This window comes from Paralichthys olivaceus, chromosome 13 (assembly GCF_024713975.1).
Source record: "Paralichthys olivaceus isolate ysfri-2021 chromosome 13, ASM2471397v2, whole genome shotgun sequence".
In the NCBI taxonomy this organism is placed as follows: Eukaryota; Metazoa; Chordata; class Actinopteri; order Pleuronectiformes; family Paralichthyidae; genus Paralichthys; species Paralichthys olivaceus.
The window spans coordinates 16,181,208-16,207,146 of NC_091105.1; the positions used below are offsets into that span (position 1 = coordinate 16,181,208).

At 42.5% G+C, this 25,939-nt stretch overlaps 2 protein-coding genes across 11 annotated transcripts in view; both read left to right on the forward strand.

Moving 5' to 3' along the window:
- cobl (cordon-bleu WH2 repeat protein) overlaps positions 1–18,709 on the forward strand; it is a 52,633-nt gene extending 33,924 nt beyond the window's left edge. For 6 of the 8 annotated variants that reach the window (XM_069537335.1, XM_069537339.1, XM_069537338.1 and 3 more), the window contains 10 exons: positions 3,156–3,741; positions 6,550–6,711; positions 10,060–10,384; positions 11,732–11,850; positions 12,045–12,236; positions 12,410–14,001; positions 14,127–14,354; positions 14,484–14,600; positions 15,778–16,089; positions 16,738–18,709. In XM_069537335.1, coding sequence (XP_069393436.1) covers positions 3,156–3,741; positions 6,550–6,711; positions 10,060–10,384; positions 11,732–11,850; positions 12,045–12,236; positions 12,410–14,001; positions 14,127–14,354; positions 14,484–14,600; positions 15,778–16,089; positions 16,738–16,815 — 3,711 coding nt within the window. In that variant the 3' untranslated portion in view covers positions 16,816–18,709. The remainder of the gene's footprint in view (positions 1–3,155; positions 3,742–6,549; positions 6,712–10,059; positions 10,385–11,731; positions 11,851–12,044; positions 12,237–12,409; positions 14,002–14,126; positions 14,355–14,483; positions 14,601–15,777; positions 16,090–16,737) is intronic. The other 2 variants (XM_069537341.1, XM_069537342.1) reach the window with 1 other exon arrangement.
- A 4,608-nt stretch (positions 18,710–23,317) lies between these two features.
- The window catches only part of grb10b (growth factor receptor-bound protein 10b), a 61,841-nt gene continuing 59,219 nt past the window's right edge, over positions 23,318–25,939 (forward strand). The window contains exon 1 of one of the 3 annotated variants that reach the window (XM_020091405.2): positions 23,318–23,520. The gene's annotated coding sequence lies outside the window, so the exon portion shown is untranslated. The remainder of the gene's footprint in view (positions 23,521–25,939) is intronic. The other 2 variants (XM_020091404.2, XM_020091406.2) reach the window with 2 other exon arrangements.

The following is a 25,939-nucleotide window of genomic DNA, read 5'->3' on the forward strand; positions in this document are numbered from 1 at the left end:
ACGCACATTGTTAAGACTTTTAGCATGAAACTCTTTTCATCATACATGCACAGCCAGACACACACACATACACACACACACACACCCTAACACACGCTAACCGTCTTCCAGCCTACTGTTAGGAGGTTTCTTACCTCAGTGTCCACGCAGTGCTGAGACAGCTGCTATTATTATCTGTGACACGCACATATATACACATGCATCCGCGCACACACATGTATGCATGTACTCATGCATGCTGACATGCACAGGCACACACACACATACTCCATGTCACATTCCACATTAGCACTGTAATGTTGCCCTATTACAAAGCCCCTCACCCATCAAGAGGCCTTCAAAACAACTGCTGAATGGTCACGCTACCAGGTTGAAGCCTCCATGGGTGGCCCCAACATGCTCCAACATGGGGCCCTTCGCCTCTGCAACCAAAGAGTGGAAAATTTAATGGACGCACCAGACTGTCATGGCATTCTGTACACTATTGTGTAAAAGCACATTCACTTAAATATAACCATGTAAACTAATGTCTCAATAGTTCTCTATTTAGCTAATAAAAGACTAAATTAGAAGAGGGATTCAAAAATGAATTTAGCCTTTAACCATGTGATAAAACAGTTCGTTAGGGAAATACAGTTTGTGGTAGGTGTATTGCTCCGTCCCACCGAGTTGTGATTAGAGACGGGTTTGACATGAGGTCGACAAAAAATGTGAGCAATTGAGTTTTATTTTTTCGACCATCTTTTATTGTGGTTATGCTAACTTATTGGTTAGTGTAATTTAATCAGCACCACCATTTTTTACTGCAGAGCACCTTTACCTCAATAATAGATTCAACCAGCCCTTAGTCTAAATGTCTTTTACAGAACACAAACACTGCAGAGAACAGAAAAAGCTGTAATGAAGTACCTGATTTTGCTTTAGTCAGTGTAATCAACGTAGAAACAAATCAAATCACATTGTTATGGAAACATGGAAGTCAGATTATCAGATGGTGGATGATGATGTCCTTGCATCCTTTCTTAATCATCAGAACCAAATAAACAACTGGTGACTGCCTCTTTATTTGTAGTATTTAACATTAGTGTGCCAAGATAAGTTGTGTAAAGTCTTACTGAGACCTAACAGATCTTTAATACACACAAATATGATGAATAAATCTGGCTCCTGTGATAATGACAAACTTTTGCTTCCCAATGTTAATCCTAAATTAAATTTGCAGGGTCACTTTAACCTTTAATAGAAATGAAAGATGTTTTATGCTTCTCTGTGTATTTGCTTTGCTTATGTTCTCATAGTGTGTCTTTAGTTTAATGTTAAAGACTGGTTTCATGGGGAACCTTCTGCTCTGGATTTGATGCAACGATTTAGTTGTGTCAGGACTTGAGAACTCACAAGATACGTTGCCTGTCCTGTTTGTTGTGACTTCACTTGTGATGTCATGACACAAGATTGACCTGAGATGCAAAAAGCCAAAGTGGTGAGATCCTCCCTCTGAACACCTGTTGAGGAAAAAGTGATCCTTTCTCAACACGGACCAAGAACCTTTGGTCTTTCTTTTCTCTCTGTGTCATGTAGGTTTGAAATACTGGAGCAAACGTTAAATCAGAAATCAATTTCTAAGCAGCCTACATGCTGCGCTCCCAGTCATGGCGCCAACAAGCCCATGAGAGCAGCACACACGTAACCCTGCAACCCTTAACAACCCTTTAATCCATACACCCCAGCTCAGTCTTACATACGAGATAAACTGTTCCCCTCTCTTGTGTGTGTATGCCGATTGTGGGCATATGTGAGTGTGTATATGTGCTCATACAGTCGCATAGAACAGTGTGTGTGCATGTGTGTTGAGGCCACATCTCTCTTCCATTCATAGCAGGGTTTGGCGGCAGTCTTATGTTTCACTCTGCAGGGAACACACACACACAAACATACATGCAGACACACAGACACACACACACACACTCAAACACACACACATCCATCTTCATTGGCAAGTCAGTCATCCATTTCAGCTTCAACTTTGGCCCACATCACTGTTAAGTCTGTATTCATGTATGTATGAATACCAGAGAGGGAGAGAAGCAGGAGACCAAGGAAGAGAAAGACAACCAGTTGGGGGGCCATTTGGATTTCCATAACATGCCATGCAGCGAGTTCATTGAGTTCACATGTGTGAACTCAGTTTGCCTGCAGAAAGGCAAGTTGGCCGGATAGCTCTTGTCCTGCTGCATGATGTAACCCTACATGCAGCAGGACAAGGCATGTTCTCTGTAGTGAAGTGATTTGTATTTCTCAGGGAAAAGGACATCTTTACTGTTCAGACCTGCCCATACAACCTTTAGGCTCATGGAAGCTGACTTTAGAGAGAGTATGACCCCTTGAGCAGGAGGGTCTCGTTTGCATTGTCACTTTGTCTTTGCTCCCTTACCCTCGATGCTTCTATTTGAAAGCACCCTCTAACCTGTTTGTCTTTCCATCACAGTCATTTTATAAGAAGCATCAAGCTGTATTAACGTTATGAAGCATAAATTGAGAGTTTTAAATCACTTCATTTATTTTTTTTCCTTATCCCTGAATGAGGTTGTTATCTGACAGTAATAAAGTAATGTTTGAATGTTGAGGATACAGGAACAACCTTATGTGTTATGTGCAAACACATGGAAATAAATTACATCTCATTGTTAATAACTGAGCTGAGACAAGTTTGTCCTTCCACTCTCTGGACTGATCAATGATCCAGTATTACAAGAAATTCAGATGCAAAGCCTAATATTTAAAATGGTTGATGTCAATACACATATCAATATGTACTCTCCCAGGAACACTGCATCACATCAACTGTATCACTGCCAGTCCTTGATATGTCTTGTTGCAGGATAATTTAACGGGAATGTTGGCACTCTGAAGGAATTTGAAGACTCAGACGCCTGCCAAAACTCCACTTGATTTAATTACTCAGTAGTAAACTTTACCTCAGTCCTGGCAGACTGAATTTACAGGTTGATTTATGGTTGGACCACACACACACACACACACACACACACACACACACACACACACACACACACACACACACACACACACTCACTCACACACAAGGTGCTCACGTTAACTTTCTAGTGTCTCTCTCCTTCTCTTTCACTTGTGATCAGATGGGACTTGGCTCAGAAAGCCAGCAGAGGAAAAGAAAGGCTCCAGCACCTCCTCCCACCCCAGCTTCGATCTCTGATGACACTTCAGACTCTGCTGCTCCCACTCCTGACATTTACACCACTGAAACACCTACCCCAGCCTTCCGCACCAAGGTGGCAGAGTCCGCTCCAGTGTCTTCTACCACTGTGATAGTGCACACAATAAAACCAGTCCCCTTGAAAACAGTAGCACAACCGGCCATCCCCACCACCAGTTCCCCAACCCCAAGTAGCAGCACCACTGACAGCCTGGCCACACAAGATTCCAGCTCTGAACTCAGCCACAGTCTTGATGACTCAGACGCTGACCTGGACCAGGCCGGTTCCAGTTGCAGCACACTCACCAGCAGCACAGCGAGCGGGTCTGTGCGAATGCAGCCTGCAAAGAAAAGCCCCAGCAGCAGGATGGAGGAATCAGAGAGGTCGAGTAGCATGGCTGTCAAATCCAATCAAGAGGGGGCCTCAGTCAGCAGCTCCAGGTCGGAGACCGAGTCGGCTCACAACCTGAAACTGGATGAAGTCGAGAGCAACAGACACAGTGCAATGGGTAAATAACACAGAAACATTTTTGACTTTAAAAGATAATCCTTTATCAGTCCCACAATGTGGAAATGTATCAAAACATTTATTAGCAGGAGCCGTGTAAACATCTGAGGGAGGAACAGACCCTGAGCGTGACCCACTAGATGTTTGAAACGTATCTGTAATACAAGTGTTTTCCTCTGTTATTAATGCCGCAACCTATTTTCAAATCAAAGCTGGCGTCACAAACACACATGTGGACTAAAAATTTGGATTATTAACAGCAGATTAGAGACAGGAACAAAACCTGATGACTAAAGGTGATTATAATGATGCAGCAAACAGCACCACAGGCGATGAACTTGCAATGACTTCCACTGTATATCGTTATATCATCTTTTGTTTTAATACCTTCCATCAGTTTCAAGCCAGCTGACGTATCACATTTCACACGAGAGCACACCGAACATTTATATTAATTAATATAAACATTTATATTCATCAAAGAAAATGAACTTGTCTGTTGATCACTGATCTTGTGACAGTGATGGTATAATACTCAGTATGTTAAAGAAGGGAGTTTTCCTTTTGTTTCCTTCCTGTTAAAAAGTGACTGCCCTGGAGAACTGAGCTTTCACCGCACCAACTTCTGAAACTGAAGCTGTCAAAATTGACTTGGTGTGTGTGTGTGTGTGTGTGTGTGTGTGTGTGTGTGTGTGTGTGTGTGTGTGTGTGTGTGTGTGTGTGTGTGTGTGTGTGTGTGTGTGTGTGTGTGTGTGTGTGTGTGTGTGGGTTGGGGGTTGTTGATGCCTGTTATAGCTTAAGTACAAGAACTAGCGGAGCTGGTTTTCATCGTACCACATGAGACAATGAACTCCTTGTCTCCTGCCCACGCTGATCAATCCTTCAAATTCTCATCTTTCTCTCTATCCCTCTCTCTTTCTCTATCCCTCTCTTTATTTCTCTCTCGTATTCATGCAGCCCTACACACAAACCTTCAAAGCTGGCAGATGTGCAGATGTAAAGTCAGACGGATCCATCACAGATTTAAATGGGTTCTACTTGAACTTCTGCTGGCCTCATATTGATCTTTACGTAACCTGGATCTTGCTCTGTAGCAAAGTGAGATTGCAGCAGAGGGCTGTCATGTCTGACAGGGGCAAACATGAGAGACTTGCAGACCTTAGAAAAGGGATGAGAAAGGTGACGGTACCAGAACAGAGTTCAGAGAAAGGAGCATGGGAAGGCTTTGGCAGCGGGATGACAGGGGGTAGCAAGGTAGAAACAACGGGACTAGGTGGGTTTAAGAAGAAGAGGAGGATGATGGACAGCCACATCAAAGCTAGAGAAAGGATGAAGTACTGTATGAGTAGGTTTGTGCATTAGACAGGATAGAACAGACAGCATGGGGGTCATAAATACATTTATAAACCAAGCTACTTCCCTTTTTCTGTGTCCTGACACACTGCTGACTGCCTCGTCTTCTCTCTCCTCGCCTTGACTCTGCCTTTTTCTAGTCTCCCTCTGTTCCCCTTTACAATTTGCTGTGAAATTAAAATGTTTATTCTAAAATACTTTTATTTCCAAAGCCAACTTCTCTCAAAACCAGCATCCACTTTTCACTTTGGCTGTAAGATATACGTTTCATTGCCAAGCTGAGAACTTTGTTACACATGAGCAGTACATATTTGGCAGTGAATGAATAGATGGTATACACGTTGGGGCTAGGCAACTACACGTACACATATATGGTGGTGCCCTCATGCTTGTATAGGCAGAGACAGACATGTATATAGTGCATTTATTAGGTTTCAGTTAGTCTTTTATTCCTTTCATGCATGTGAGCATGCTCTCTAGAAGCTGTCAGTGTTATGACGGTGTACTTTATCATCTCTGCTCTGCATGCCGTTTCAGTTCCCTCCTATTCTCGACAACAGAGTAAACCGATAAAGCAGCGCATCGACAGCACCTGCTGACTAAGACAAAGCACACTGATGCATCACAAGCCTATGAGGAAAGTTTGGTAGTTGCATTTCAGCACTGCTGTTTTACAGTAATTGTGTTTTCGCCCCTACATCTATCAATATGTTATCCAGATTGATTTTATCCCATTTGTCACTACAATCTTCAGCGTCACCTGTCTCCTGTTCTTTATGTATCACGGTCTGCACATTTACATATATTGCACATGGGTAGAGTGTTCAGCTAAGAAAACAGCAGTTTTACAAGATACAGAATTGATGTGAACTAGAACATAGCTGCAATCTGGTTGTTGCTGGTACCTTCTACAGATTCCCTCCACTACATATATATATATATAAACTGTGAAAATTCCTCAGGAGCGATGGCAAAAACCTACTTATGAGTATACTGCTAGTACTGGACTAACTTTCCTCTTTTACAGCAATAACCTCTATGGCTCAGCTCTAAGAAATTAGATCTGCCTACAGAAACTCAAACTTCTGCTTCCAGAAAAAGCAAAGATACAACTATCTGAAAGAGGAAAAAACAAATAATAATACACTTTATATTTATGTAGCACATTTCAAAACACAGTTACATGGTGCTGTACAAGTTGAAAATTAAAAATTCAAGGAACAAAAGCAAACAATTCAAAGCAATTTGAAGATCACACAGTACTAGGGCACGAATACAAAAATAAAGAGTTACAGATGAGAAAAATGATTAAAATGATTAAATTAGATCTTTTTGAACAAAGTTTTGCTTGATAAGAAGTCTACATGTGAGATAACTGTTTTCACCTTCCTTTTATTTTTTTTTCACAAGCATGAACAACCGTGTCTGCTCTGCCTACATGTTCATTTTCCTCCAGGAACCATCGATCAAGCAGCGCCACCCAAACCCCGTCGTTCCCCGGCCCTGGCACTGGCACAGCGCACCGCCTCCACTCCTCCCCCACCCTCCCCTCCCACTGAGCTCACAGAAAATCACTCCCCAGAGAATCCCATGGTGATGGAGGAAGCAGCTCCCCAGTGTAGGTTCCAGATGGACTCCATCTCCCTTCAGCCTCACTCCTGGTCTTTCTTTTTCTCTCCTAGAAGCTGCTCTCCTCGTTCTCTAACGTCTTCCTCATTTGTCTCAATCAGAGTTGTATATTTCTGCAACAATTTTTCTGCCAAACCTGTGCTCATGTGTCTGTGTGAATATTGCAATTGCATGCTTTGCATCTCTCAATCAGCGGCCCCTGGCAGCTGAGTTGTTAAGTGATACTGGGGCCATGTGAGGTCAAGGTGCTTCATATCTATAAATGTCAACCTGTAGATGCTGTTATTTCTTCTGGGCCCAAAGGTCAGGGCCGGGGGTCAACACCAATCAAGTGGAGTGCATTTTATGTTGCATTTATACAGTACATTGGAGTATATTATATGTATAATGGAAGAGATGTGGAACCCTAGGTATTCAACCTTCTACCTCTGTATGATCTGGCTAGCTACGTACTCAATGTGGTTTTCCTCTCCATTTCCACCAAGTGAAATGTTCACGATCTCAAGTAACATTGTTCTTTTCTTTACTCCCCACCCCACCCCCTCCTCTGTAGTGTACTGCTGTGGGCCTGTGCGTCTGCGCTCCAAACACTCCTGAAGTCTCTCTTTGGCTTGACCCTTCCTGCGTCCTTTTTCATCAGCTCCCTTTGTGAATTCTTCTCCCTCTCTTTCCTTTCTGCTGGACCTCCCTCGAACATTCATCATTCTCTGTTGCTCTTTTAAGAAATGCTTCTATTGTCTCTTCTGTCCTCATATATTTTTTGTTACAGTCCCAATTTTCTCATAATTATTTCTTGTCTCATTTCTATTCCTTGCTTTCACTTGGTGTCATGCTTCAAGACAGTTTTCAATAACTTTGTTTTGTTTTGATTTGATGAGGACAGAAGATGCCACATGTGATAGCAAGATAGCTTTGTGTTTCATTTTCTTCTTTTTTTTACAAATACATGTATATACTTCTCTGCTGGCTATCATTGATTATGCATGAGATCAGGGATGAGGTAAAAGTGGACACGCAGAATGTGGTCAGAAGATACGTTGACAGATGAGCTAAACCCTGGACGGATCAGTTACAGTGTGATTGATGAGTGACGTGCTGAAATGAGGTTACGAGGAAAGGCCATGCAATATCTGAGCAGCCAATATTTTGGTGATGTGATATCTGCAGATCAATAGTTGGACAGCGTATGTTTCCCTCTCTGTGCCTGGTGTTGTGGATGATAATAGAAACCAGAGACTTGAATGCCTTTGGGCAATAAAATGGAGAAGGTGATCTGTCAATGACGTGTTGCTTTTAGGTGCTAGTGGCTCATGCATTTTTAAGACAAGGATTTGAAATAGAAGATGTCATTACAGTCTACACTGTGGAAAGATTGACACTACACATTGATTTTTGTTTTTGTGTGTCAACTTATAGTTGCATGGATGCTTTACGGCTTGTTTTTGAAACGATGGGTATGGATCTAAAAAGAGAAAGAAGGGTTGATTGTTTGGGTCCAGAGCAGAGAAGAGTACATCATTTGATTCTTTGTAAGAAATCTGAACCTTGAGGGAAAACGGTTTCATAGGGGACTGCTTGTTTACAACTTTGAGCACTCTATTATTACATGTATATTTTAAAAAAGCTAAATATTATATTTGTGTGTTGACCACGTGAAGGAAATGAAGCCCTGCTTTTAAATCATATGACTTGTGCTGAACTGTGTGAATACAAACGTTTGTGGTGTCACTGAATCAAATCTTCCAGTTTCACAATTTCACAGTTTTGTGACGCGTCCATTTTTAGCTTGTTTTTAGATCAGTTAAAGTCATTTTTATGTAAAATGTAATTTATCCTCTGCAAGTAGTTGAATTATGATAAAAATTGTGTAGCTTGGTGGGTGTGTACTTATTAAGCCTTTTGTGTTGTGCCAATGAACATGCACTTATCTGAGTTGTGATTAAAAGATAAATGTTTGAACATTATTTTTCAATTAAAGAGCTGAAGACCTGATGAAGATGAACAGGATTTTGTTTTTGGATCATGCATGGATTGCTGTAGTTAGTAGCACATGACTATTGAATTGCTTGGGATTGGAGACACCTTTTCTATGGCTTTAACAGCAGCATGTGCCTAAGGTCATACTGAGTTGGAGGTTTGAGCTACGTGCTTGTGTCTGTTGATAACGTAAGCATGCAGTATACTTGTGTAAACATGTGAGTGCAATAGACAGTGGGAAAACATGCATGTGTGTGTGTGTGTGTGTGTGTGTGTGTGTGTGTGTGTGTGTGTGTGTGTGTGTGTGTGTGTGTGTGTGTGTGTGTGTGTGTGTGTGTACGTACACTGATTGTGGCTGTAGCTGGCATGACTAAGCTGTTGCTGGGAAGGAGCTGGGAGGACAGCTCTGTGAGTCATCACCACATCTCCTGGAACTGACTGTTCTCTCAACACCATTAGGACCAGGCCCAAAACTGACAGGCCCAGTACACACACACACACACACACACATCTGCACACTTAGGAAGAAATATTGGAGCACAATGCGAGCCCAAATGCATGCACACACTCACAGACACCTGGTATCACTAACAAGGTCACTCGCTGTTAAACTCATTTTAAAGAATCCCCTGTTGAGTTCCCAGTGCTGTGTGTGCTGGCCGGGCAGCTGAAACCTAACAAATGGTGCATTGATTTTTATTCTCTTGGCCTGGAGTTCAATGAGATCAGTGACAGGCTAAATAACTTCTCCCAAAACCCACAGCACTGACCAGAGCATGACTGTACTAAAGAGATGAGAGGGTATGAAGCAACACTTGTCTCTCACAGGCAACCTAAACCAGTACTGTAAAAATCTAATTAAAAGGGTTTATTTACAGCAAGTCCACCCACACATCATTAAAGATGTTTTATCAAGCCACAAGTGGTTGTGCTCTGGGCTTGTGTTTGTATATTTGGCTTGTGTTTTCTGGTTTGTGTGTGTGGTGTCAGAATGAATGTTGAAACGAACGTAAATACTTCCCCCGTGTTTTTTCGACTTCTCTTCATGCTGCCTCTGCATCATTTTGCTTCTTTTCAAACAAATGTCCTCATGATTTGTTGTGTTGTTTTTCTCAGTAATCATTTCCTGAGGTTAAAAGAGTCCCTGTGCAAAGTTTTTAACATAATGCATGGCATGATTAAAAACTAGTGGTATTTATGAAGCCTACTTTTGACAAATGGAATTTTCTACTCAACACAATCTTAAACCACTCTTTAATCTTTGATCTGCATGTTAAATTTGATTAGTGCTAATAGTTACTCACAGTTTTAAAAGACAGTGATGCGAGTGATGCTAACATGGTCCTCTATCCTCTACCAGCCTGGCTCCACTCCATGCGGAGCTCTGCAGCCAGTGGCCAGAGAGCAGAGACTGAAACACCTGAGGAGGAAACTGTGTCACTGGGCAGCAGCAGCGGTGGCAGCAGCCTGCCTGACCAGGGTTACGCCGCTTCAGAGGGCATGGCAGAGGGTGAGGATTCGGGCATGGTCAGCTCTCCGTCCGACACTCAACCCACATCCCCAGATGGGAGTTTGTCTCTGGATGGAAGTAGCGGAGCAGGCAGAGGAGAGAGACTGCTGGGACCAGCACGGGACAACTCCAGTGACAGTGACGAGGGCTGTGCCACCTGGGGATCAAGACACAGGTAGAGAGAAAGTCGCAGAAAGCTGATGATACAGTGAAGTGGGTTGAAAAGAAAAGTGAGGGAAGTAAATGAAGCCAAGCATACTCCATTTAAATCGACCCAACGCATGAATTATTCGTCCAACAAGATGATTAAAGCCTCATTCAAGATGGTGAAGCACATTAATGCATCGCCGCTTTGGCCTCAAGAGAAACATTTCTACCTTGCTCATTAATCTATCTGAGTTCATGCTTCCTAGTATTTACTCTCCTCGTATCCATCTTCTGTCTCAGTTCTTTCCTACTGCTGTCCCCATTTATTACTAAATCCATTTTAATTGATCCTTGTTTCCTGGCAGCCAACATAATGCATGTGCTATTCACCTTGCTGTCGCCAGCCCTCACCACTGATAACTAAAACCTGCATTCCAGTCTTTAGTTGGATTCTTTGCTTTTTGTAGTCACATTTATTTAACACCTGTATTTTTCCCTGAAGGGTAAACATCACCAATTTAACCAACTTTAAAAGTCTCCACAGTTTTTAAATTGTGCAGTTTTCCCAATAATAGTATTTGATTTGTCGCCAAAGCTGGCAGCCTCAACTTTTAATGCTGGGATTTCGTAGTAATGGGTCTCGGCGCTTATTCAAAGGACTTTGTGGAAAATGAATGCTGCCCCAGATCACTTTTCACCTTTTATGTTGTGAAATGTGCATGGTCAAGTGCCCAGAGCAGGGATCTTGGATTGATGCTCTCACTAAGAGAAACTTTATGAATCCAGGGTCTGGCCCGATGCTGCTGGCTCCTCGGTATTCCAGGAAAGCACTATAACCTTGTTTTCTCAGAATCGTTGAGGCAAGGAGGACCAGTCCAAGTCTGTTAGAAGACAAATTCTATTTGGTTTGGCCTCCGTGTTGCAATTTGTTATGGCTAATACACCACTAACTCAAGAGAATGCTCCGCTGAACCCATGAAGAGAGCAAAGAAAGTGTGTACTGTGGTAATAATATCTTTACCGCTGCGTATTTCTAAGCCAACAGGCTCCAATAAAAATAAAATTCAAATTTGAAAAAACAGAATATTTTATCCTAACACCTTTTTTTCCTTCCTCCTATTTCTGAACTGCATTTACCCTTTAGGTTTCTGGAGCAGATTAGTAACGGGAAGGGTGCTGGATGCAGCACCAGCAAATACACTATTCATAACAGCTGTTTGGTGGTGACTGTTAACAAAAAATCATGAGGTCACAGAGAGAGCTGCATTACGACTGCACATATGTGCGGATGTGCAGGTGTAATTTGGCTTGTTGTGTTATTACAAGTGTGTATTTGCAGATGTGTTTTTGACACTCGAACTTGTAACATCCTCAGACACTGTGACATCAGCGGCCAGGAAAAGTCAAGCAAATTAAAAGACAGCTATGACGATGACCCAAAGCTCACAGCCCAGCTCCATCGGACTTTGGCAGACTTTGAAGCAAACATTGCCGGTGAGGGGGGATCAATCACAGTCCACTGAATTTATATTTTTAGTCTAATGGGTTTGTTTAATGCTGGTCCACATTAAGTAACTGTTCCAAAGCAACTGTTGGTAATAACCATGGTTGTCTCCAATCAAAATCAAAATGTGCCCCAAATATCAAAGTATTATGTGTTCACACTTGCTTCTGCACCCCTTTTCCAGAACAAATAGATATTGTCTCAGTGAAAGAGACTCCCTATACCATGTCTTTGGACAGCAATGATGTGCCAGTGTCTGTAGTGGACATGGATGTGCCAGTCACAGCCATAGATGAAGTCCTGGAGGAATACGAACGTGAAATTGCGGAAAATGAGGCAAAGTCCCTCACCAGGACAAAGTCATCTAGCAGCAAAGGTAGGAAAAACTGTCGAACAACAGAAACTGAATATTTTGTGCTTTTTTGTTGGAATTTAGTGCCTTTAGAGTCCAGTCATTTATGCTTTGTGTTATTGTTCAAATATGTCAATGCAATACAATTGAAAACCTGTCGTGATTTTTTTTCTTTTTCTGTCCCTATCTTATCACAGGTTTAGGTTTATGTCAACAATCCAGTACAGAGCCACAGAACAAAAACAACAATGCTTGCACAGCTGCTGAAAGTAATAAAAGCAGCAGTGCAAATACTAAGCAGACATGTCAACCCAAGCAGCACAGGAAGGCAGCTGAGAGCAAGTCTTTAGGTGATACACACAATCAGAAGATAATAGAGATGAAAATTAAAGACGCAACTATCGCCAATGCCTACAGTGCGAAAGAGGATAAACAAAGAACAACATCAGCGGTCAAATCTGATGTCGAGGTGCAGAAACCAAGCAAGAGCACAGATATCAAACCTGATCCTGTCAAAAGCAACGCTCAGTCTTTTCAAGAGAAGAAACCTGTTCAACCACCATCCAGTCAGAGATCAGCGTCGACAGAAAGAGTTGAACAGATGCACAGAGTTTTTCCAAATAACTCCAGCTCTAGCAGTTCACAGGGTAAAATCACTCGCAACGTCACATCGCGCTTCGGCATGAAAACTTTCACTGTGGTCCCTCCAAAACCTTCCGTCATGCATTCCGCTACAGGAAATTCAGCTGACACATCAATTGCAGGCCCCATTAAGATTGACGATCAAGGAAACATGATGAAAATGGGTATTTCCCTGAGCAAAGTTGGTGGTTCGTCTGAGTCAGGGATCAATGCCTCAATTCCTGAATCTCCTCTTCTTGGAAAAGCCAAAGCTTTTTGGAGCTCAAATGAGAGACAAGAAAGTCCTGTGTCCCAAAACAAAGGTCAGATTAATAAAGCTAAGGACAACACTCCATTGTCGATTTCAGACAGTACATGGAAGACCAGTAACACTGAGCACCTGCAAAGAACAAAAAGTATACCATATAAACCTGCAGAGAAACTCCAGCCTAAAGAGATGGTCAAAGAAGAAGTTAAAAAACCAGTGAAAGACATCCACGTTGCTAAGGAGGTAGAGATGGAGAACAAGATTTCAGTGTCCAAAAACATTCAGCAGCCAAGTAATAAACCTGTCCTTCCTGCTCCACTCCTTCCAGACCCGAGAAGAGACCTGTTATTCCTCAAACCATCCAGGCGAACTTCAAGTCATTATGTGGCATCTGCCATCAATAAATACACCCCAAAGACCTCAGCTAAACCTAACTCCATTCCCAACATCCCTGAATCCTCTGTGAAAGCACAGGCTGTCGGCTTCCAGAGATTCGGTCGCTCCATACAAGTGAATCCACACCAGTCCTCCCAGTCATCTTTGTCAGAGAATAAGGAGAACGACTCTGCTTCTAAACCTAACCCTTCTGGTCCCAAGAGGTCTATGAGCTTCCCAGAGTATGTGTCAGGGAGCCAGAGAGATTTTGGAGAAGTGAGGCCAGACAGGGGAGGATTTGGAAGTTGCGTTGGACCCACCAAAGGAAGCTCTAACACGCTGGAAAGAGAAACGGCCAAGAATCAGCACATTCAGTCTAGTGGCCCCACCCAAATAAACGTGACCACCAACAATGACAGAGACGATATTAAACGCATTCAGCCAAGAAGCCCCAGCCTTGCACAAAGCAGTCCTCCGCACTCATCTGCCAAACCACCCACAGCCGCCAAGACCAGTATCCCAAGTGTAAGAAAACCCTGGATTATTGAAATGCATGTTATGGGTCTCTTGAAATATAAATAATCTGAATAGTTTTAACAATAAAATACCATATTTTACAGAGTACTTAATTCTCCACATCTTGTCTGCAGAGCACTAAAGACATGACCAAGGCAGCCCCCCATCTAATGCATGACGCGAGACCGCAGCCTTCTGTCACAGTGTCAGACAGTGTCGATGCACCACAGCCGGTGACGCTGTTTGGACCAGTTAAAAAGTTCAGACCAGTGATCAGCAGATCTGTGGAGAGGGAGACGTCTGTGCACAGCAGCCTGATGGAGGCAATCCAGACAGGGGGAGGCAGGGACAGGCTCAAGAAGGTAGGATGAGTGTAGCACAGTGTGTGGATAGATGGATGAGAATGAGTTGGAAGAGAACGCTTTCCTCACTAGCTGGGATGGAAATGCACTATATTCTGAATTGTGTGACTGTTTTTCTTTCGTTATTAGATATCCAACTCTGCATCCAGCTGCACAAACAAAGGATCTTATGTTGAGGAGGAGAATGAGAGGTCCGCTCTTCTGGCCGCTATTAGAGCCCAAAGCCCCTCCGGCAGGCTGAGGAAGGTGAAATACTCTTATAGCTGTTAGTTAAATATCCCCGCACTGTCCATCAATATCTGGTTGAATGGCTCCTTCACTGTAATTCTTAAATTACATCTTTAACACATCAACATTACTTTTCTTTTTAGCCAAGCAAGCTCTGGGGCTCTATGGGACGGCAGCATCGGTTTTTCATTGGCTACATCACTTTTCTCCAGACTCTAATAACTCAAGTATCAAATAAATTGTCATGGGATTTTGTGTAGCCATTCCTATTCCCCTGAGGATAAAATCGAATCCCTTTGGTGACCCCCCTGACTTTTCCTCCAGCGTCACATAGTAAATCTGTTGTTTATATGTTAATAGCATTTCATCATCTCCTACAAAACTTGGTGAAAAGATTCATGGTCCCCTCAGGATAAATACATAATAGTTTTATTGTTCCTGTAGCTTTTCCTCTAGACCAGATTTCTGAATAACTTTCAACATTCCGTCCTATCAGTCTCAATTTTACTTTGCCTTAATTATTCATTAGCAAATGTCAGAATGCCAACAGAGAGTGTATGTACTTATTGGAATTGCATGGCATAAGTATGAAGTAAAAGCTTAATGTTTCTCTCACCTGGATTTGTTTGTTGTTAGCTCATTAGCAGTTCAAAACACCACGCATGAACCAAGCTACTCAAGCATGGGAGTCTATTTCTGTCCCTGTGTGTGGACTGTGAGTTATGGCTTGCAGTCATGTAAGGACCCATGTGGAATGAAAGCGGCAAGCAACGTGTCGCTGTCACTGACACATCTGCGGTTCTATTCTGGAGGTTCCTTTTACCAGAACTGGAATCTCTGGAATGCTGCATGACTAAATCAGTCCTGAAAATGTTGTGCTTCTAAAAAATATATAAATGAAACTAAACACTCATGTTGAATGGCCTTACAAGAATGAATAAAATAATATAAACGTGAATCTGTGTGACACAATGCGCAACACAAAAATGATTGTTTTAAGCCATGAGCATCATGAAGATGATCATGAACAATCATTTTTCCAAAGGTTGATTTACATGGTAGATAGATAGATAGATAGATGCATACATTAGATAGATAGATAGATAGATAGATAGATAGATATCAGAGCGGAGGGCTTCCTGCCCATGTTTATGTGTCTAGAGTTACCGTTGTCTCACACGTTTGTGTTTTGCAGACAAAATCTGAGGCTGCAGATGAACTCGACAACTTCAGGAAGCTGGTCTCTGTGAAGGAGAGAGGAATAGACCCTCCCTCTTCTCCCTCTCCTCCCTCTTTGACTTCCCCTTCACCCCCTGTCTTCTCCTTGCCACCACCACCACCACCTGCGCTCATGGTTGCACCCCCTCCTCCTCCGCCTGTCTTGCCCCAGGGTAAGCTGAGCGCTGTGGCAAATCCAAGCAGTAACACCCCTATGGACCCTGCCACGACCAGGGAGGCAATGCTGCAGGCCATTCGCTCTGGATCTGCTGCAGAGAGGCTAAAAAAGGTAGGAATAAAGAAAAATACAGCAACACTTCACACTTTTTACTCATCTTCCACTGGACATTCAAATTTTGCATCAGCTCAGCATGAAATGGATATTGTTCTTTGTATTTTCTTGAGTTTTGGTGCACAGGACGCCATAGCTCCACCCAGAGAGACTCCTATCAAAGAGGAGAGGGAGGGCACAAAAAGAGAGACAGGAGTGAAAATAGGCAGAGACAGAACAGAGAACAGATAGAGGCCAGACAGACAGCAACAGAAAAACAAATCTCTTTGTTCTCACATCTTTCCTCTGGTTTCTTTCGTCTTGTCTTTTTGGACTGAAGACATCATTGGCAGATGAAAGCTCTTGTTCACTGCAGCAGCCAGGAAACTGGAAATGAATTACAGATCATAACACATAGAAAGATTCATCTGACAGTCTGACTGCACAGCTGTATAAACACTTTAATGAAGATAAAGTTCAGACTATTAGAGATAATGTTTGAAAAAAATGTTGTGAAGTACAAAATAAACTAAAAGCATTTTGTTTCCTTGTGACGTCCCAAAAATCCCAGACCTGAATTTCTTCCCAGCATGCAACAAACCATTATTCCTGTCATCACCCAAGTGGAGAAACACAAGCATGACGTGTTGTGTCTCTTTTTAAAAGGTGGCTGTGCCCAAAAACACCATCCATGTGAATGGGAGACTGGGAACGATCCAAGCAACCTCCGCAGCCCTCCCATAGCAATGAGAGGGGAAGCCCACGCCACCGCAACGAGGAATCATTTATCAAATTTCATTTTTGGATTTTGCTTTTTTTTCACTTTGTGCTTTTGCAACAGACATTTGGAAAACTGGATTGAGTCATATTTTGAGTGAATGTTATTATTATTATTATTTGAACCTTACATCTCTCACCACCAGTCTTGGGTCTTATGCCTTTAAAGGAGCTTTGAAGCAGTAAGAGTTATTATCTCTTCTTTCATCCACTTCATTTCCTCCTGTAAGGGGAATACTACTCTGTTAGTCGCCAAACACCTGTAACATCTGTCTGATAAAGATGTGGTATAGGTGAAAGGTTTGCTGTCAAGGTTATCCATAATATTCTTTTTCTCAGCTTCTAACAACAGCTCGCTGGAGGATGCTTGTGTTCATCCACATATCATAGTGTTGTTCCTACACATATCTTGCCATCTGTACTTGAATTCAGTAGTTTGAACTGGAACGTTGTACAAAACGTGTGCCAATGTAAGCACATTTAAGTTGTTGATGCTATTTTCAGATATTTTTATTTTATTTTATTTGCTTTTACCACAGTAAGTTGTGGATGCCTTAAACTGTTGCTCAGTGTTATGTATATTATGTTTGCTGTAAAAGAAAAATCCTTGAAGGGTGCAATAAGTTGGATCTGATGATGTTTCCACGCTTGGACTACTTAATATTTGTTCAAAAAAATAAGACTAATGAAATCTTAAGGACACTTGTGAATATAACGGATAGATCCATATATTACATGCATATTATTTTACTCCGATTTGGTCTATGATGCCAACTTTTACAGTTCTTGGCTCTGAGGAGTACGATGAGGGCTGACTAGTTCATTATGCTCCTGTTTCAGCTTCTAACTGTCACTTGCTGCTGTTTATGATTTAAAAACATTGTCTAACATGGTCTGTACCCTGCAGATACATATATTTGTATCAGTGCAATATGATTGACCATGCCTTCTTCATTTTTGATATATTACTTACTTAGATGAGGCTTTTGATAGTTTTGAAGCACAGTTTTTGAAGTATGTCGTTGGTGGATGCCACAATGAGCAAAGAGATTTGTTTTTGTTTTTTTCCGATTAATCAACCAGTCACCACCAATGTGTAAAGGCTATATAATGCAAAAAAAGAAGTTGTAGATAAGCAGATGTTATCTATGGCCTTGTTTAGGCAAATGTTAGTGCATTTCATTCTGGTCCTCTGTAGGAAGTTTACAGTGTGGAGTCACTGTGTCTCATAGAGGGAGAGTGCACCATTACCATTAAATGGTATAGTTGTGGATAAAGTCGGATGTTCACGCTGAATCTTTAGAATGTAGAAAAACCTAGAGCGTCCGTGTTCAGGTGTAAACGCTTTTTGCTGCTCAGTAAAGGAAGCTGAAATTATCTATGTAAGATTTATTTTAATTTATGCTGTTTCAACTTTAAAAAAACCTTTCTTTACTGTTTTATGTTTTATCTTGAGAGTGAAAACCATGAGAGCTTTTTGATGCTTTTTTCTTTCTCTTACTAGAAAGAGTTGTTTAATTTCCACTAGATGGTTTCATCTACACACAATAGCCTACAGCACATTGTAGCATTGTATATTTGTAAACTTTAAAGATGGATGATCGTTGTGATAGATTTGTTTAAAATCTTTGATAGAGAGCCACGATAGCACAAACATTTTATAAGCTATTGCTTTTTGAGTTGTAATTGCACATTTGTTTTTTGTTTTTTTTCAGAAGGCTGCACACGTTATTTTTGTCTACCTAATTTTTGATTCAATAAATAATTTTGTAATCAAGACAACATGGACTTGCTGCTAACAGTTTTTGTAATGTCTTCTTTTCGTTGAAATTACGAAATGAATTAAAAAGTGTTATTTTCCCTCCTCACTTACGGTCATATGAACGTTGCACTGGACAGCATCACTCTGATGTGCCACTCCCAGCACTGTGACTCTGCAGACTGTGGTCATCCTTAAGAAATATATTGTTACCTCTGTCTCTCCCTCTTGCCACAACACAGATGAGCTACTATTCCGGGCAGCAGATCATCGGCCTGACTCATCACTATGTGGTCACATGAAATGACCGTTGCATATCGTGAACCTTTAACTTGGATTCCTGATTCCTGAAACACCAGTCATTGTGCAACCCTGCCTTATATCCACGAGAAACAAATATCAAAATCACATGGAAATGAACAGTGGAATTGTGAATACATGGTGAATAAATCTTGGATGTATGATATTCAATCTGCTGTAAACAAGTTAAAGACGCTGGTTTAACTGTGCCTATTAATTTTGAATGATATAATTTTCTTGCATGACTGCGCAAAATTGAAGTTTCATATAATGGTACACTCTCCATCCTGTCATCCATTATTAAAAAACACTCTTTCTCAGGGGCATGTGGTGCATTCAGAAAGTATTCCCTACACCTTGACTTTTTCCTCGTTGCAAAATGCTAAAGTTGTTGCATTTATTATTTCCCTCTTCATCCTACAGTGAATATGCCACAATGACAAGGCAAACAACAGAATTTTAGAAACTGAAAGTATTCAGACCCTTCTTGGTGACATTTAACACAGTTCTTTCTAAAAAAAAAAAAAAAAGATCAGTGTCCTCCTGTGATAAACACGTCTCTCTGTATAAGGTCTCACAGTTGTCAGAGCAAAAGTCAAGCCATGACTGAAGAAACTGTGCAGAACTCAGAGACAGAGTTATGTTGAGGCACAGATCTGGGGAACGCTACAAAAACATTTCTGCTGCATTGAATGTTCCCAAGAGCCACAGTGGACTCCGTGATTACCTCCCCACCAAGGAGGTTGTTTTTTCACTGTCCGTTTGTAAGCAAGATTTCACAAAAACAACTTAGCAGATTTCCACAAAACTTGGTGAAAGGATGCGGTATGGGCCAGGGAAGAACCCATTAAATGTTCCTGATCTGGATCGGGGGCAGATCCAGGAACCGATTATCACTTTCTTTGAGATGTTTTTCAACATTTGTACTGAGTTTCAGTATCTCCACTAACTAATGGTTTCTTATGAGGGTAGGGTAACTGGTATCAATGAGTGTATGTGATTTGGTGCAGCTTGATTGAAACTAAGGAGAAAGTTGGCCCTTGTTTGAGGTATGTGCTTCACTGAGTTCCATAGTTACCTGTGCTCAAATGGGCCTGACTGAACCTGATGGCCACTCTGGCTGAACTCCTCTCATCTGGGCTTTTTGGCAAAGTGGCAAGATGGAAAAATTCTACTAAAAGATGCATGAAAGTTATTGCCCTAAAAAAATAAGGGACTTAACTTTAAGAAACATGATTCCCTAGACGGATGAATCCAATATTGAACTTTTAGGCCTCAACCCTAAGTGTCATGCCCTGAGCAAACCAGGCACCAGTCATCAACTGCCCAACACCATCCCAACGGTGAAGCATGGAAGTGGCAGCATTGGACTGTGGAGATGTTGTTCAGGTCAGGGCTGTGGGAAAGAGGGATGGATGAAAATGAGGCTCTCCACCATCATAAAATGTACAAAGTGAAGGGGTCTGAATTCTGGATGCTTTGTGAGTCAGAGAGTAGTTTTGGCCAGAAAGAGTTGTTACATTCCTGCACGGACCACAGGCTCTTTTTGGGTCAGAATTCATGCTCCGTCTCCAGCTTTTCTAATCTGCTGCACAAATCTCTGAAGGGTGTGTATGGGTGGGTGGATGTCTCTCTCTGTGCGGGTGTGGGTGGCACGGTGATATTTTTGTGTGTTAGAGCTTGCGTTTGGTTCCAAACCTCCAAATGTGAATTACCAGAAGATCCCACCACATAACACAACAGAAATAAATCCAGTTAAGTCTGACTTTGGTTTCGGCTTCTCCGACATTATTGGTTGATTTGTTATTTGTTGCCATAACAGTTTCAAAATGAAGGCCCGAGGCAGGGAGTGTTACACACCAGTGTTAAAATTTAAGATGATGTAATCGCATCATTCAGATCACATCGAACGCTGCATATATGTAAGATATGGTGAGGATCAATAACATTTTACAGGATATGTTTTCAGCAGGAAAGGTAGCGTTCTTTCTGCTGCAGCATTTATTAAAAACTTTTGTGCATGTTCCTGTGAGACGGCCCATTGAAAGCCATTCACCCAGATCCTCAGCTGATATTACACAGCTTTGTTAGTCCTGACTGCCCCGACTTCTGAGTGATGGAAGCAGTGACACACACCGTCAGCGGGGGTTCATGTTGACTTTGTTTTCTGATGCGACGTCGTCTACCATGTATCTGATCAATCAATTCCAACAAAAGACCTGTGTGATGCTGTATGTCTGATGAGGTGAAATCTACATAATGTGTCTCATATAAGAAGAATGCTTTGTTGCAGGGTGGCACACCAAATATCAGTGACGTGATGTGTGTGTGCATTTGTTTGTAAGTGTGTATGTGTTGCAACGGCTGCACTGTGTCTGCCTCTTTGAGTGTGTGAGCCCCCTGTTGTCACACCCACACAAACAGACACTGCTCCGTACTGATGACCTTTTGCACTTCAGACTCCCATAATGTGTTCCCATCACTTCAGATAGTCCAAGTCAGAACTAGAACGACACTCAGTGGAGTTCCTACCTCCTCCAAGGCCCAACAGCCTGAAATATAAATTCACTTCACATTTCCCTCATCAATGCCGGCCCCCCTAAACATGTGATTCATGAATTATTCTCTGAGGAATGATGAAAAACACTATATCTTGCAGTGTTAAAGAAAAATCTGCCGAATCTGCACCAAAATTGAATGAGCTTTTCCTTGACCCATACTGCATCCGTCCTCTAAGTTTCATAGAAATCTGTTAAGGTGTTTTATTTTCATCTTGCTAACAAACAAATGAACAGGGGTGAAAACATAACCTCCCTGGTGTAGGTACATATCCCAGGCTGTATGGAAAATGACCTGGGTGCTGTGTTTTCCCTGGTGTCTATCAGACAGAGCTGTGGGGCTGTCACTCCTCCTACTGTAAATGTTCTACCAACATTTATAAGCTGTAAACTAGCTGACGGACTGAACTCAATAACGCACGAGCTGAACGTACGCGTCATGATGTTGCTCTTAGTCACATAAACATCCGAAGGTCTTATGCAATACACTCACAAGGCTCAGAGGAATAAAAACACAACCTTGGCAGCAAGGCAACTCTGGTGCAATGAGATTTGACCCCCAGTTGTGTAATATAAAACCTCACAGCTCCCAGTGTCGGTCCTCCTGACGGTGCCTGTCAGAGCAGAGCTTTAAATTAAAAGTTGACTCTAGGGTTCATGATGTGGGGACAGTTTCCTTCAGGTGTCACCAGTGTGACTATATTGTGACCATCCTGAATGAAAGTATTGAAATATAAATCAACTTCCAGCTGTTGTTATAGCCTGTACACTGATTGGTCCAACAGTGTCATGTGACATGGATTTTTAGAGGCAGCAAACCAGTTGTCTAGTCCACTAATGTTTTTTTAAAATCCAGAAATAAGTACTTTCAATGTTTGTTGAATTACACAGAGGCTCCACATTAATCCAGTGACAAATGTAATGAATTAACATACCCACTGATGAATGTTATGGTAAATGGTCTGTATTTATATTGCACTTTTGCACTCAGATGCAGACTGGAGAGGCCGGATATCAAACCAATGATCTTCTGGTGAGTGGTCGTCCCTCTGTCTCCTGAGCCACAGTCTCCCTGCTGAATATATCATAACCAACTAAGTGTTCAACTCAGGAATAATCAGCGGCATGTAGGTGTGGACATAAGTTGAAAACTTTGATTTCAATAGGAACAATAATATTTCACATTTGACTTTCACATGCAGGCTGTCCTTTACATTCATGTTCCAATGGTTTAATATTTACGTTAAATTAGTGGCCTGTCTCTGTGTGACAACTGAAGTGCGACATGAATCACTTTAAAAGTTTATATTTATTGTGAGATCAGAGCAGATTAAGATTAAGGAGTTTCAGGCAAATGCAAGCTACTGTATAAATCTAAATTATTTTTAGATCTGTAAAATAATTGGAGGACTGGATAACACACACACACACACACACACACACACACACACACACACACACACACACACACACACACACACACACACACACACACACACACACCAGACACCCTTATAGTGCATACAAGCTGTTATTGCTAGTAATAATAACAATGATGATAATATTAAAGAAACATTGTATATGAAAACTTATTAATACACACTCTGTGTGCGTGTGTTTGTGTGTTTTACACAGCAAACACACAACTTTAAATCCCAGTGATGCAGCTCTACACAAATAAAAGCGGACTCCTGAGAACACGCCCTCGTTCCATACAGGACGTGAACGCCGCATTAATCACCCCTCGCGAATGGGCGTGGCCTAGCAGAAAGGGGAGGGGTTGTTTGTGAGCGTGCGCGTGTGTGCAAGTGTGAGTGTGTGTGTGAGTGTGTGTCCTCCCCGGCCGCATGAGATGAGCAGCCTGCAGTCTTCGCAGCCACTGTTTCCTCCTGCTCCTCCTCCTCCTCCTCCTCTCTGCGCCTCTGTCCGCTCCGGGAATGTTGACCACCGTGGGCTGATCCACCGCCGCCGAGTTCACCTCCACTCTGCCCCGCTCCGAGTCCCCGAGCTTCACCGAACACCGGCCCGCCTGCCTCGGCTTGATCGGGCTGTGAGGTGAGTGTGTGTTACCGGATGAAGGAGCGCTTCTCCGGCTCCTTCCTTCCTGGCTGGATGCAAAATTGACTTGGTGTGTGTGTGTGTGTGTGTGTAAATGAGAGAAGTCCACGCAGAGTGAGAACGCGTGAAATCAAAGTTGTCATAATGTGCGGACGGCGATGACGCGCTGCGTTTTCTGCGGGTCGGAGCCCATGTTCGCCCTGCGCGTAACGTAAGCGCCGTAGCGGGACCTGGCTCCATGCCTCCTCCTCCTCCTCTTACTCCTCCTCGCTGCCACTCATTGAACTTTGAAAACAAGTTTGTTCATCGGGTCGAACTGTTGGATCAGTCCACACTGACTTCACTGTAGGTGGGAAGCTTCCGCACGGAGACACCCCCAGCCTTCCTTCTCCCCTGCCCCTTTTCCAATCACTCAGTCGAGCCCCTCCAACAACCTGCCTTGTTTACGGTTGCGCAACAGCAGTTCTACAGTGGCCCACAGCCCACTTTCCATCCAGTAAGACCCCCCCCCCCCCCCCCAACTCAATTCTGTTAGAGTTTCGCCAGTCTCTCCTTATCGTCTTATCCCTTTGGCTGCGTTTGCTTTGGGGGTGGGGGTAGAGAGCGAGGCGTTTTCCCAGGGACACTCATGGAGCCACCACTGCAGAGAGGTGGGGGGATCCTTTGGTGGGTTCTAGGGGGGTCCCCAATAAAGTGAGCAATTGTTGAATTGAGCTGAGCCACAGGCAACACAGCACAATAAGAGGGAGGCCAGATGACTGTGGTGTAAATGTTACCGGTGCACTTGTTAAGCAGGTCTGCACTGAGTGAACAGGCTGTGAGAGCAAAGTGTGTTGGGAAGTCTTATCAAATGTGGCCCAGGCTTTCATCTCCGAGCCTTCACTAAATCCAGCTCTACTGCACATGTAACTGCAGATGCACCACTTCAATACGCTGCTGTATCGTTAAATTGTTCAAAAGGCCACTCCAGCTTATATCAAGTCAGTGATGTGGCGTGTTGCCTCAGTAATACAATGGGCCAGTTTGAGAAACTGTGTTTAATATTAATAGACAAAGTGCGGGCGAGGCAGCCCGATCATTATCTAATCTAACTTAATGTGCAAACGTCTTAACAAAGCAACTCCTCATATATGGTCTAATGTGCCCTGTCATTCTGGGCACTTGTCCAAATCAATTTCTTTATTGGCTGCATGTGGTTTCGGCACAAAGTTGCATAACCACACAAATTTATGACAGTGGGAACTATCTGTGTTTGGCCCTCGTGCATTTGAATGCAGAGCTGGGCTCTCGCTGGAAATGACTGGAAGGAGGAAACGCACATGTCCGATTTTTGTATTGAGTCTGTACAAATCTGTTTTGTCAGTGTACATTTGTTGCCACTGAAAATACGTTTGACAGCTGCTCTTGCAGAGCTGCTGAGCTTCTGTTTCCATGGGCGGGGCCTGGGTGGTCAAGGAAATACTTGATAAAACCAAGTTGTAGGCATTAATTAATATTGTGTGTGGTGATTATGAGTGATTACCCTAACCTTAAATGATTATTGGATTCAAGTCCTGCATTGTTAAACATATTAGTTTAAAATGAAATCTCAGTATACCTCTCTGAATTAAGGTAACAAAACTACAGTCAGCTACTCCACTGGAGTCAATTGTAGTGAAACACACAATCTGGCAAACCACTGATATTTCACTCAACTTGGTAACCGACAGTGGAGCACTTTACACATGCATGCTTCTCAGCATGTCAACAAGTGTGGTTGAATGTGAAGTAGCGCGATCACGTGGCCTGCTGCTACGTACCGTCTGAAACATGCTACAGTCGGTCCTTCTCAAGCATGTAGTATTTTTTTACACCCTACCATTCACAACCAAAGAGGATTTCTCTTTCCTTGCCCATTATTTCCTGCTTTCTTTTATTTAATTATGTTGTGGTCACATCTCTGTGTACATGGCAACCGCTGGAGCTGTGGTTTCTTTCACCCCCTCAGCACCAGTCCTGCTATTTCAAGTCCATGCTCAGTAAGCATAGGCATGACAGGGCATGAACCCTGCAAGACTGCAGGCTGCCAAAAGACTGCTGACTGCACATATTGCACATAATTATACTTACAATAAGCTATACTCAGCCCGCTCTGAGACAGACGTGTGTGCTTTGTCTTTTTTTTTAATCTTCAAACTCCCAAAATGCATTTTGTTCTGATACTCATTCTCCACCACTTTTTGATAGAAATACTGTATGCTTGGCAGCGATCACCCCAAAGATGTTTTGCATAACCAAAGCTTGAGCTTCATTGTCATCTTGTGCTCTTCTCTTGATGTACAAGTACGTATAGAGTTGTGTATTCCCCCTAGCCCATGCTTGTACACATATAGTTTTAGCTGCCACCCAAGTGAAAAAGGGGCAGAGATATCCTGTG